We start from the raw sequence: 14,087 nt of genomic DNA, 5'->3' as shown, positions 1-14,087 counted from the left end.
TTCGAATATTTTACAAAAAAAAATGTAGGTAATGGTTTATAAAAATATGCAAAAATCGTTTTAACCTCTGTAAGTTTCTACCCTTGACATAAAATTAGTATTTATTTATTTTATTTAAAACAATATGTTATTGTTGCAATAACTCATAAACTATTCGCCCTAAATTCGATTTTTATGTACCAAAATACTCAGAAAATTTTTTTAATAAAATCGTTTGTTTTTAACAACTCGAAAGTATGGAAAAAAATGTTTTCGAAAACACGAATACTTTTTGAAATAATGAGTGTTATGATAAAAGAATCATCCTGTAGATTTCCGATGAAAAACCATATTTAAATAAACTAATATCATAGTTTCACATGTACACTTATGGTGATAAAGAACTTTTGGGTCAGTCGGTATTTTTAACTATCAGAGTTTTCAATTAAGTCATAAATTCCAATGATAATGGTACTAATAAAATTAAAGTAGAGGATCGAATCGATTATCCGGTCCGTCAATTATCAACGGAGACAGCCGCCCACGCGACATCGGAGGCAGCCGCGCACGCGACTACTGAGGCAGCCGCCCACGTGACTACTGAGGCAGCCGGCCACGCGACTTCGGGGGCAGCCGCCCACGCGACTTCGGAGGCAGCCGCCCTGTCGACTTCGGAGGCAGCCGCCCAGTCGACTTCGGAGGCAGCCGCCCACGCGACTTTGGAGGCAGCCGCCCAGTCGACTTCGGAGGCAGCTACCCACGCGGCTACGGAGGCACGGGTGCGCCGGATGTGCATGCAAGAGCTATTGCGGGACCCGGCACTCTGGGTAGCCTACACCCGCGGGTGGGACGATTGCGCGGGCAAGGCGACCAACGTGAATCCCAAACCCGCGGTAACCGACAGGTCCCAGAGCCCAAGACGGCCGGTACAGCCAGCTGGCACATCGCGACCGCCACCGATACCGCAGTCTGCACGGTTGCCCCGACCACCCCCCCAACCGCTAATGGCAGTACTGGTCCCACGACCAAAATTTTTCAAACCGCCAACACCGCCCGCGACGAGGAAAGTCAATCAAAAAAGTGCCCAAAGGCCACCGACAACAGCGCCATCACAAAACTCGTGGCAACGCCGGAACCAGTCTCGGATTGCCGAATACCCGGGACAGAAAAAGGCCGGAAAACCCACCACCTCCCAACAGTACCGCCTAGAAAAACCGGCACCCTCAACCACCCAACCGGCACCAGGCCCAAAGTCGCTGGTGGCAACGACCACGCCTGTCCCCCGGACAACCGCCGTTACTATTCTGTGATTGATACGATGATAGCATACAACACGTTTGTCAGCTCGATTATATTATTGTCTAGCCGTTGCACCACATAGTAACAAAATTGTTGCACCTAGTTTTGTTTAACCTGTTATATTGTAAAATACACTGTTTCATACTTCATATCTAATATGTTTTAATTTATTCTACTTAAGATAATCCTGACATTACTATACTATTACTGATACGGTTTTGCCCCATTTACGTTAATAACTCGCTTTCTTGGATCTAATTTGTACTTTAAAGAGTTCATCATTTTTACTTTATTACGGTATTAATTATTAATAGGAAGATAAAAAATAAAATAAAATTTCGAATAATATACATTTGTATAATATTATAGTATACATTTATATTATTATTATAATAATTAAATACTACAGTATTAAAAAATGTATGTATATATATCAACCTACTGTAATACTTAAAGTAAAATAAATGTCTGAAACCCAATTACAGATCGAGTGCTGTGTGAAATACATTTTAAAACTGACGACATCTTTAGAACCAACATGATGGATTTCAGGTCTAAGTCAATTTTCGGTAAGTGAATATTAATGTTGTTTAATAATTTATAAATTTTCAACTATACCTAGATTATAAATTATAATAGTGATTCATGGGTTTATTTTAGTATTTCTAAATATATTATCTCTTAGATATGTTACAAAAGACCTAAATTACGAGAAGGGGCCATATACCTATTGACAGACATTTATTAAATAATGTAACTGCATCGTCTACATCAAATATTATAGTAGGTATGCAGTATTTTGATTTTACTTAAAAAAAAAATAATAATAACAATAACAATGGAAATGTATTTTTACATTGAATAAACAGCATTATGCTATGGCTTTGGACATGTATAAAAGAGAATCAGTGTATCAGTCAATACTGAATACAACTATACAAGTATGTTAATGCATTTTCTAATTCCACAAAGTAACGTTAGAAATGATTAATATCAAAATTTAAAATGCCATAAAAATGTCTGTTATTTAGAGTGTCCGGTATTTAGTGGTTTTCCTGTATAGAAAAGTAGTGAAAATGTCCCCGTTCCCTAAAAAATGTCCGCTATTTAGAGTTGTCCGTTAAAGGAGGTTTCACTGTATATTAAAAATATTAAATAAGTTTTTAATCAACAAAATAAAACTAAAATATTGGACGTGGCCGCCGCAATGCCACTGGTCGATGCCGCATGTCCGAATAATATTTATTACTTATTAGATACCTAAGAATATTTTTATTCAATTATATGGATATTGCAAAATAAACTTTTATATTTTATATTTATACAATTTTCTTTTGAATAATTCTCTACGTCACATTGCATAGGATGTATCTCACATTCTCACTATTTTATGCTTAAATTAATATTTAATAATTATCATTTAATCTTAAATAAATTTAGGAGTGGTAAAATATATTTGAGGAGGCTAATTCCACTCGTACCTATGCGAAATATTCACAGAACGAGAACAATATATATATAATATATAATGTATTATTAATTCATTATGTTTCGTCTTCATAAAACATAAAAAGAATCATAGATAAACGAGTAAATAACAAATAATATCATATTATGATAGTTAATGATAAAAAAAAACAATGATATTGTTATCAGTATTTTTGTTGTTATTAGCATGATCTGAGATATATCCAGATTTATAAAATATATAATATATAGAATAAACTATATTATATTATATTATATTATTCTATATAATATCTCAAATTGTGGCGTTTTCAAAATAGTTGGTTCACCAGTCATCACGAAACACTTTCGGTTATAGGGCATAGACCTTTGTTTAACCTGTATGTCTTAAATCGCGGTTAATGGTTATTGGTAAAAAATAAATAAATCTTCACAGATTATAAAATATATTCTATATAATACGCTCTATACAGTATACACTCTACATTAATACTACTGTATAAATGTTAACTTCTTAAATCTTATAACGTAGTTAATACGTAATACTATTTTAAAGATTTCTTACCAAATACTCCAAACAATATGTCGGATAAAGCGATGCTCGTTTTGGGAGAAGCTCCGGAATCCGATGATGAAGAGTTTCAACACGCTGAGGTAAGACCTACAATACAGTGTTACTGTTATGTTTAAAACACACATTGTCATTGAAAAATAATGATTAATTTCAGAATTCAAGAAGTGGAATAGCCGAGAGTGATAATGCAGAATTTGAAGCCGATTCTAATTATCGGACAAGCAATTCAAATAAGTCAAAGCCAGGCGCGGCGTTTAGGGGGGGGGCATAGAGGCCATGACCCCTCCCTAGACGGCTAGATATCAAACTATAGTAGTATACACATTCATAATACTTTTATTTTTAGAATTTGAACCTCCAAAAACTGTATGGGCATCATTAGATAATTGTTCGCCAATAATATTTCCAACAATTTATAACATTATGCTGATATTTTTTAATATAACTATTTATTTTACATTTTTACCTTCATACCTACCTATAACATGTTTTTCCTTTGTAGGTTAAAAAGTAGTACCAATGGATATTGCCCCCCCCTAGAAGACGAATCAAATCCGACACTGGTCAAAGCAGTTGTTTATGCGATCTATCACTTTTGAATATTCACTAGTTGTCTAAATAGTTATTTTAATTGTATCATACACCAACTGTTTCTCATTAAGGGGTTTCATAGAAAATAGAAAAAGACAAGTGGGAAGAGAAAGTTTTGCTGGCCACTCTGACAATTTCAAAATGTCTGAAGACACTTTATTGCATAGAAAATTAAGTAAGTATGTGTGGCAGTGTTGCTGATAAATGTCCATCATAATTCATGATTATTTGTTTAATTGAATTTGTTCAGAAGAGAAAATATGCAGTTTTATTCAAATCTGACGACACTTAACAAGGAAATGTATTTCCGGCGTAGATTAAATTTTCAGATCAAATTTCTTAGAAATTTTAAATACAGTAGCTATTATAAGCACGACTTGAAAATTAGGGAATAAAACAATATAGATATATGGAAAACAGGTATATTGGTACATAAAAAATAAATTATTACATAACAAATATTATCATTGTACATGACAGGCATATGACAGGACAACAACACAATATACGTGGACGATTGGGTGGTGGGGGATACGCTATTCGGTCTTAAAAGTTTAACTACTCACAATCCTTCCGATCGGTCTTACTTGCGAACGAGTCCGCTTGGGCTCGTGACGTGTCTATCGTAACTGCGTGCGAGGCCCGAACGCCTCGGTCGCGGGAGTTTACGGCTCCGCGCGTCCTGGGCGTCCGAGCGCCCATACCACCGTCAGAGGGTTGACACCGCGTCACGAAGACCCGCGAACCCGTTTGCCCACAAGACCAATCGAAAGGATTGTGCGCAAGTGAACTTATAACACCGAATTCACGTATCCCGCCCCCTCGTCCTGTCATATGCGTTACCCGCCTGAGGACCCGATCTTCTTCATCCGTCACGGCTAATCCGCACGGACGCAACATACGCGCAATAGCGCTCGTCTTACGCGTTTCCACGCTGCGGCCATCCGCCGCCGACAGCGGTAAACACGTTTTACTTTTTTCGTTGCGTCCGGCTCTTTCACGTTGTTATCTTCATCCGCATCGTCCCTCTGTACGGTGTGGTCACCTGATCCGATTGCCAACTCATCAAGCACCACCACATCGTTGATCACCGCAATCGGACGTATTTCTTCTGTTATCAAATCCGCGTCTCCGTCTGTGTCTTCCGTTCTCGTTTTATCGGCCACGACGATTCCGTCTATTATGCCCGTCGCCAATTCTTGGCACAGTGATCGGATTGTTGTATCTTCAGCGTTAAATTCTACAGGTTTCTCGTCGCGGTCTACTACCAGTGTTCTTTGGTCTTTAGATTCATTGTCCGCGATCACCCTGTCTATAATGTCTCTCACCAATTCCTGACAATACATCCGGATTGGTGAAGCAGAATCGACATTTCCTTCGACAATATTCATTGTTGCTTCCATTTTGTTTTCAAAAATTACAACTGTTATAGCAAGTTAGACGTCTGGTTTGTTAATAAGCTTATTGAATTTATTTTTTCGTTCACCGTGGCAGACCAGCCCACGGTGTTTATTACTAGCCAGCAACTACCACCGCGTTCGTAAACAATTCTATTTGGCCGACATTATAGGATTTCACGGGCCCGTTTATTTTTTCAAACACTATATTATTATTATTTATTTATATAAATTACCTCAATGACATTATAACGATTTAACGAAGATTTCGAGTATTTCGAATCGTACTGTACCCGTTTTAAACGTTTAAGTGGTCTTTTTTTTTTATATTTTTCAATATACATCATTACTCATCATAACTCTTTGCGCACATTTTTTCAATATAAAAAAATTGACGATTTCGTGCAAGTGCACATATTATTATTCACTATTATGATATGTAATTTTGTTATAATTTAATTAATACTGCTATAATACTCCGTACCAAATAAGAGCGCACCGCGTTGGCGCATCCAAATGAATCGTCTATTCGCTGTCATTGGTCGCCGGTAGTCAATCGTGTTTGACGCCGTCGACGATGTTGCCGCCGCCGTGAATACAGGGAATTGAAGTAACAATGCCCATGCGTTACGCATTATACAGTAAAATTATACTCATATTTTTCGTTTTTTTTAATTAATACCATTATACTGTACAGCAGAGTGACACATACTTGCCCACCTTTTTTTCCTTTATTGGTGTACCTACGCCTTATTATTATTTTTTTCATATGCACCTTGATATATAATATTAATATAATAATACAAATAATATTTTAATTGTTTGCATAAATAGGATAGGTTAGATCATAAATAAAAACATATTTTGGTAGTACACAAATTTTTTGTATTCTTGTACATCGTCAAAGTTATTAGATTTATAAAAATATAGAAAATTAAAAATAAAAAAAAAATTAATATTACTAATCAGATAATTCAGAATCCGAAGACGTATCACCTAATGTCATTGTTACGCGTTCTGTTTCTGCCGTCAACATATTCTCTACAATAAAATCGATCTTATTGAATTTTTCTTCCTCTTCTGTCGTATGTCTTATGAAATTTTTCCACATATCATTCTCATTTACTCGCTTTATACCTTCCATTAATAGTGTTTTGACGTCACATAATTTATAGCTGGTGTTGTTCTTTTTTACGTGATCTTTCACGGAAGCCCATGCCAGTTCTATTGGATTCAACTCACAATGATATGGAGGGAGTCTTAAAATTCTCCGGTTGTGTGTTTCGACCAGATCGTCAATTACATACTTATCAAATTGTGGTTTTATTTGTTTTACAATGTCGAGTAATTCAGGGATCACCATAGGTCGATCAATTACCTGGCCCTTTTCCTCTAACCATTTTATAATGTCTGCTTTTCTGGAATTTGTGTTTGGAATTTTTTCTTTCTTCACAGAATGATATGGAGCATTGTCCATTACAATGACACTGTTCTCTTTAAGTCGTGGTAATATGTTTGACATCCAGTTGTAAAATGTTTCACCATTCATTTCTTCATGGTAGTCCGTGGTTTTTTTTGACTCGAAACACATAAGACCATCTGGCACGAACCCGTCTTTCGACCCAATGTGTAACACAATGAGTCTCTTGCCTTTGCCAGATGGATTCTGAGAACCCGTCGTGAGACCTTGCAAAAATGCATCATGGGGTGATTGGATGGTGTTGTCCCCTGCGTTAACCCATGTCTCGTCAAGGTAGTATATAGTTCGCCCTTCTTCACGATATTTACGTATATTTAGTAAATACCGTCTTCGCCACAAAACAATTTCGTCCTTCTCAATAAGCGCACTATTGCGACTGCATTTCGTGTACACGAAGTCCATAAATTTCATCAGACGTTGTAAGTTCATTTTTGATAAATTTGGTAAACTATCATCATCATTAATGACTTGCAATATTTTGTTCAATGTAGGTATCGTTTTATTGAACCAAAATGAATGAATATGCCTACGTACAGTATTTAGTTGCATATCATCTAACTTATCTTTCAATGATGGCTTAATACGAGTTTTGGAAGGAGAGGTCACAGTTCTTTTGGAATTATATTCACTTATAACATTTGAAATTGTTCGTTGTCCGATGCCAAGGTTTTGTGATATACAAATACGAGCTTCTCGAACTGTTAACTTTGGATTTTGCCTTAATTGCGCCTTGTAGGAATTAACAATCATTATGCGTGATTGTGATGAAACAGGCTGGAATAAAAATAAAAAAAACTATGTTAAATAATGTATAATATTCGGATAAAACTATAATAAGTATATAATAATTAATAATACATAATACATTAATACATAATAGGAAGATATTTTTTTACTAACCTTTCCCATAGGATTTTTTGTTGAAGGTGAAATATTTGTCATAGTGTCACGTTGAAATGAAACAATAAAAGAAAAATTCAAAATATTATATACCAATGCGTACAAAAAAAAAGACGTCTAACCGCGTAATACCGTTGAACTGGTGTGATATATATGTTACGGTAAATGATGTTAAATGGAAATTAACGTAATTCACCGGTTATTAACGTTATTTACCAAATACACAGGTAATTATCGTTATAAACCGGATAATCACATTAATGACCAAATACACAGGTAATTGTTGTTATAGACCAGATATGCACGTGAATCTCAAATACCTACTACAAAATAGGTATTTTTAAAAATAGAAAAAATGCTTTATTATTTTTTATTTGTTTTTACAATTTGTACTCCCATGACATTTACTATTACATAATTTTTCAGCCCCACGGCAGGCACAACGTTTATTATTACAACCAGTCTTGCAATGGCAACGCTGGTACCCTTGAGGGCCCGCAACCGAACTATTACTAGCTGCTTCCCTCAGTGTCAACTGTCTATCACCTGCTAATTTTATTACATTGTACATGTCTAATAGATTTTCTTCGCAAGCAGCTATTTCTTGGCGTGTGTAATTATATTTAAGAAAACCATGTTCCGTACCTATAAAATAATTAAACAATTTTTAATTTTAATAATATATTTTTTCATTAAGAATTAACTTACAGAGTTTGTATAAGTCATGTTCAACTTGGGTGACAACTGCCAGTATATTTCGCGGAGAACCACGAGCTCTATCAACGTCCGGTATAGTTACACGTACAGTTGTGCCTATTTCAAGCTGAGGAAACTTTTCTTTGGAAAGTTTCATCATTTTCTCTCCTTGTTTTTCTAAATTTTTTTTTGAATTTTTACGTGCAATACAAATATTTTCTTGACGATCATCTAAAAAATATTAAAAATAATTTTTAAATATTAATAATTTATTGTTAAATAATTAAAAAATATTTAAGTACCAAGTTCCGAATTTTTTTCTACGATTTCTATGATTTAATTTCCGATTTCGTCTTCTTCGGTGATTGGTTCATTGGTTATTTTTTCTAAATCTTCTTCCGTAATGACCTCTTTTATTTCATCGTTTGGAAGATTAGACGACATTAAACCAATTCTAGCCGTGCAGCCAAACATCGCTTCATATGGCGTTCTACCTATGCCTAATATGTAAATAATTAACATTAAAAAAAAACAATTTTTATTAACTATTAATAAAAATAAGTTAAATGTTAATAGTACCTGAATGAAAAGCTCTATTTTTTTAAACTGAATAAATCTTAATGCCGATGGCCAATCGGAACTATTATTATCACCCATCCAAGCAGCTAGCATTTCTTGGACGTCTCTATTGGCTCGTTCAACTGACCCCTGACTTTGACTATGTCTTGGCTTTCCGTGAACGATTTTGACTTCATTCCACATTATATGAAGTTCATTAATCACCGAATTAACGAATTCTCTCCCGTTATCGGATTGCAATATTGCAGGTGCCCCAAATAACGTATAAATATCGATAAGATTATAAGCGATTTCTTCAGCGCGTTTTGATTTTAAGGGTTTCAATATTACGTACTTAGTCAAATGATCCTGGTAATTCATTATGAAACGATAGTCATTATAATGTTGAGATTGCATGTCTATAAGGTCAACTTGTGCCCGTGAGTTGAAAGTTGACTCTAAAATTGGTTTAGATACTAATCCTCTTCTTGGGTGCACTGCTTTTTTCTGACATTGAACACATAATTTTAAATAAACCATAACTGTTTCGTTTGTTATATTGCAATTTTTATTTTTCAGTTCTGCCATCATACGATTTCGTCCTCCGTGGCCGATGGCAGAATGTGTTTCGTGAAGAATATCAAACACTTCGTCAATTTTAACGTAATACAATACAACATTTTTTTCGTCTACTGATCTAATAAGACGTTCTTTTCCATTTATTTTTAAAATATCGTACTTACGTACTACACGATAGTCCTTCATTGTTTTAGCTTCACCGACAGTTTTTAAACACATTTTTGATTTTTTAACTTGTTCAATAACATCATTGTAGTCTTTAGTAGACAAAAATGAGTTATTATCATCTCGTTTGCTCGTGAGAATATTTTTCAGTTTTTCGTTGAAAGTTGTGCGAACAGTTTGAATATCGATAGCCATTTTAAATAAGTGGTAAATACGACGACAGTTGTACACATACTAAAGTAATAATCTATATAAATTTTCGTTACGTATGATATTTTCAAATGTAATCTCCACGGCTATACCGATGTTATAATATGTATAGTAATTGTATACTGTATAGGCCCAGTGTCCACCTTATCTGTGGCCGATAAAGAGTTATTGATTTACCCAATTAGTACCACAATTAGTTTAGCGATCACTTTATCATTGCTCGTTGGACATTATTTTAAAATAAAATTAACATTTCCCAAATCATACGGTTATTAACGTTATTCACTAGAAAATAACGATAATTCCCACATTCGTAGGTAAATAACGTAAATAACCGGCGAATAACGTTAATTTCCGATGTAACATCATTTACCGTAACATATACAATACTCTGTATAAACAGTTGACCCTGCCGCTGCCGAAACACGCTGCGGTAGCGCTCTCTGTCATGCGCGAGTTTGGACCGATTTTCGTGCGCCGCCCGGTGCGCTCTTATTTGGTACGGAGTATAGTGTATAGTATGATGTATATCATATTACCGTTATAACACAGTTCATTATAATATCTAATGGAAAATAATTATCAATTTGTATTGGACTTTCAGTTAATTAATTTATAAAGAGTGACAAAATATAAAACAACATTTAAAAAATCAAGTAGTATAGGTAGTAAAATATTATGTATATTTTCAATTTTTTTTAATTAAAAACACAATTAAATTTAATACTATTAAAATACCTGGTAATTAAATTGAACCATATCAATAGTCAAAATATAAATGTAGTAAAACCGCGTATGGTGCAGTATATATGTTACAGGCAAAGTGGGGTAGTTGGGCATTGTGCACAGTGTCCGGGCATTGTGCACAATGCCTAATTTTAGTGGTTAAAGTGAAAATAAAACACATTGCTCGGACATTGTGTACAATGACCAATGCGTAAAGGGTAATGTATTCACTATTCTACCATGTATAAAACTATACCTATTGTAAAATAAATATTACATTAATTTATTTATTATTATTTTGAATAGTTACATAGTAATCGTAATTTATAGATAACATTAAAAAATAACTATATTTATTTATTTGAGCACGGATTGCTACTGTGGCACTTAGAATTTTTTTCACTGTATAGTAACTTTAAACGTCTATTAAATTCGTTTTTCATGGTTAAAATTTCGAAAAAAAATTAATAAATATTACAAATATCAATAAACAGTCTGAACACAGAGAACATACTTACACAGTATTAAAATCTACAGTACTGGAGTATTGCTCAAATAATAATTTTAGATAAGTATCCACATCATAACCAAAGCTTTCCAAATCATATCAAAGTAATAAAGATAATATTGAAAGATTAGATAACTATAGGAGATATAAAATTAAAATTAAGAATTATCTATATAACATGAATAAAGGTAAAACAATACTTATCAAATAAATAAGTAATTAATAATAAAATAATAGGTAATCTTCCTTTACATTAGTATGATTATAAAAATTTAAAATATAATAACAAATTATCACATTTATAATAGAATATATATGAGTCTTTTAGTACATATCAAACAATTAAATAAACACTTATAAAGTATATAAAAATGAATGAATAATTAATAATTAATAATAAAATAATAGGTAACAATCAACGTACATTAGGGATAACAACAATTGAAGTAAATAAGCATATGCCAATGTATTGTTGTAATTCAGTTTTAGTTATGTTGACAGGTTTGTTTACATCACATTGTATTGAATAAAGTTGGGATTGAGATATTATGTGTTGATATAAATCATCAGTAAAAAAATAAGAAAAAAAAATCAATTGGTGACTTTAATGAAGTAATTTTATTAGGAAGTGGTTCAGTCTCAAATTTTAAAAATTGTGGATCCATATAAAAGTTTGCTTTTTTCCATTGCACTTGATTTATTTTTGTTTTTAAAAGTTTTTGATTGTTAATTTGAGAAATAATATTTGTAATTTGTGTATCATTAATAGGAGGTTCATTACATAAAGAATTTGGATCACAATCATCAAGAACAACAGGCATATTCATAATATTTAAAGGTTCAAAAACTTCATCATTACCTAGATCCAACTCATTTTCTAAAATAACGTCGTTCAATATTTCTTCACATTCTTCTGGAAATATCAAAGGCATATTATTTTCAATTGATTCCAAAACAATATTTAAAAAAATTAAAATAATTAATAATTTGGAAATTTGAAAGTATACATACTTATTTATATAAACTTACCCATATCATCCTCAGAATCAGTACAGTCTAAATCATCATCACTCAAATCCCAATTTAATAACTCGACTAATTGTTGATCACTTAAGCCTTTTCTAGACATAGCTAAATATCTAAACTAATAAAAATAAAATAAGCACATGCTATAGAGATATAGATAAAGCATAAAGCATAATATATATAGGAAGCATAGATATATAGCAAATATGGCAAATATGTTTAGATTAAAAAAAGCATAATAATATGTATAGGAATTATTGCAAACAATAAAACAATTCAAAAAAGTAATTATTTAATTTTACTTTTTTAATAGTCGTCATTGCACAGTGTATCATCTGTGATACAATTATATTTGTAACTATTGCATAATGTATTATATGTGATACGTGTGAAAAAGGAATAAAAATGTATACTACTTACCATTAATTTGAGATCAAACAATTTAAAAACAATCTCAACACATAACTGAGTAAGAAAATATTTTTTTTTTTGTTAGTTGTGATGATATTTTTCAGTTTAATTTTGAACCGAAAAATACGTTTTTCTGTTGTTGATAACAATCATTGATAGTGATTTTACTAATAAACAGCTGATGTCAAAGACGTTTTATCAAATAAATAATGTGTGGGTAAATATATGAAGATGTTAACAAAAAGACCGCCAAACCTTTGTTGTTATATAAACGGCAGTTATTTTTAATTTTCATGGTTGTAACGTGGCTGATACTTTATGCAGTGTAGGGTTATTTTCGTAGTATTTTTCAGTAATTGTTTTTATTCCGTTCGATTTTATTTATAACTGTAAATACCCTTATGAGGTATGACACTCGGCTCAATCGGCTCTCCTGCGGCTTAGGTACTTTGACAAAATATTTTACCAATACCGGCAATACTTACCGATAGTAGGTATTAAATTAGTATATAAAAGTAAATAAATAGGTAAGTATGTTTTACTGTAATATCAAAACTCAATTTATACATCTATATCTAGTGTCGTGTTTGCTTTTTAGTATTTTTTTTAAATATTGAAAATTAACTGAATTCAGTTTTTGTCTTATACCACCACCAAAAAAATTAAACATTTGATTACGGTATTTAGTTACTATTATTTTCTACGTTGAAATCGCCAACGACCATACCACGTTGAATACACCAGTTCTCGTCCGATCACTGAAGTTAAGCAACGTCGGGCGTAGTTAGTACTTGGATGGGTGACCGCTTGGGAACACTACGTGCCGTTGGCTTTTTTTATTTTGATAAATCAACATGCATTTCCAATTTTAACTTAAAAAATATCAAGATATTTTATCTTTATCGAGTTTTTTTTAAATTTTTTAATTACGCAATATAAAAATATTTTTACCTAACCAAAACCGTTAAGCCATAAGGAACTTTTCTAGGTTCAAGTATATATAATATATATACTTAACTTATAAGTTATAACTGCGTACAAGTTAAAATAACCACACAGTATTATATTTTAAACTATAGGCTATATTACGCACAACAAAACATTCGACGTACGAATTTTTTCGTACGATTCCACCACGAACGGCATCTACGTTCAGTGGTGGTTCCGTGATTGGTGCCGGTTATCGGATCTGAATAAACGTGCACATCGTAGGCCGGTTTTGTTGCATTTTCAACCTCAGCTACTATAACTTTCATAGGAATGCACTCGATTTCGGTTGTTTCGGTTCCATCAATAAACGTTATGTGAATGTTCGGCATCGAACTCCATGGTTTTTTCCTCGGTAGACGAATGAAGTCACCCTTCGCGGCGTCCGGTTTGGTCGAGTGCGCAGATACCAGCTGCGTCGAAACCGATGATGACGATGATCGGATCTTTAACGCATCGCCTGCACCAGATATCAGTGCAATATTGGGAACCGATCCATATTGTTTTGACATCGAATCGAAGAAATCACGGCAT

At 33.2% G+C, this 14,087-nt stretch overlaps 5 protein-coding genes and 1 non-coding gene across 6 annotated transcripts; 2 read left to right on the top strand and 4 right to left on the bottom strand.

Annotated features, from left to right (window-relative positions):
* Nucleotides 1-3,275: 3,275 nt before the first annotated feature.
* On the top strand, nt 3,276-4,305 carry LOC132927382 (uncharacterized). The gene is made up of 4 exons (XM_060991903.1): nt 3,276-3,399; nt 3,474-3,553; nt 3,982-4,089; nt 4,164-4,305. The coding sequence occupies exons 1-4, from the start codon at nt 3,328-3,330 to the stop codon at nt 4,303-4,305; spliced, it is 402 nt and encodes a 133-aa protein (XP_060847886.1). The 5' UTR covers nt 3,276-3,327.
* A 1,904-nt stretch (nt 4,306-6,209) lies between these two features.
* On the bottom strand, nt 6,210-7,821 carry LOC132932459 (uncharacterized). The gene is made up of 2 exons (XM_060998842.1): nt 7,688-7,821; nt 6,210-7,561 (listed from the first exon to the last, which is right to left on the bottom strand). Exons 1-2 carry the CDS (start codon nt 7,727-7,729, stop codon nt 6,269-6,271), a joined length of 1,335 nt encoding a protein of 444 aa, XP_060854825.1. The 5' UTR covers nt 7,730-7,821; the 3' UTR covers nt 6,210-6,268.
* A 32-nt stretch (nt 7,822-7,853) lies between these two features.
* Nucleotides 7,854-8,879, bottom strand: LOC132917025 (uncharacterized). Its single transcript, XM_060977535.1, has 3 exons — nt 8,686-8,879; nt 8,396-8,614; nt 7,854-8,332 (listed from the first exon to the last, which is right to left on the bottom strand). Exons 2-3 carry the CDS (start codon nt 8,541-8,543, stop codon nt 8,058-8,060), a joined length of 423 nt encoding a protein of 140 aa, XP_060833518.1. The 5' UTR covers nt 8,544-8,614; nt 8,686-8,879; the 3' UTR covers nt 7,854-8,057.
* On the bottom strand, nt 8,720-9,880 carry LOC132927373 (KRAB-A domain-containing protein 2-like). The gene is made up of 2 exons (XM_060991892.1): nt 9,037-9,880; nt 8,720-8,883 (listed from the first exon to the last, which is right to left on the bottom strand). The coding sequence occupies exons 1-2, from the start codon at nt 9,878-9,880 to the stop codon at nt 8,720-8,722; spliced, it is 1,008 nt and encodes a 335-aa protein (XP_060847875.1).
* Nucleotides 9,881-11,454: 1,574 nt separating this feature from the next.
* LOC132918059 (uncharacterized) lies at nt 11,455-12,694 on the bottom strand. Its single transcript, XM_060979127.1, has 3 exons — nt 12,576-12,694; nt 12,159-12,273; nt 11,455-12,042 (listed from the first exon to the last, which is right to left on the bottom strand). The coding sequence occupies exons 1-3, from the start codon at nt 12,576-12,578 to the stop codon at nt 11,696-11,698; spliced, it is 465 nt and encodes a 154-aa protein (XP_060835110.1). The 5' UTR covers nt 12,579-12,694; the 3' UTR covers nt 11,455-11,695.
* A 585-nt stretch (nt 12,695-13,279) lies between these two features.
* Nucleotides 13,280-13,398, top strand: LOC132918783 (5S ribosomal RNA). Its single transcript, XR_009660575.1, has one exon. It is a non-coding gene; the product is annotated as a 5S ribosomal RNA (ribosomal RNA).
* Nucleotides 13,399-14,087: the final 689 nt, after the last annotated feature.

This window comes from Rhopalosiphum padi, chromosome 1, assembly GCF_020882245.1.
Source record: "Rhopalosiphum padi isolate XX-2018 chromosome 1, ASM2088224v1, whole genome shotgun sequence".
NCBI lineage: Eukaryota > Metazoa > Arthropoda > Insecta > Hemiptera > Aphididae > Rhopalosiphum > Rhopalosiphum padi.
This window is presented reverse-complemented; position numbering and strand designations above follow the sequence as displayed.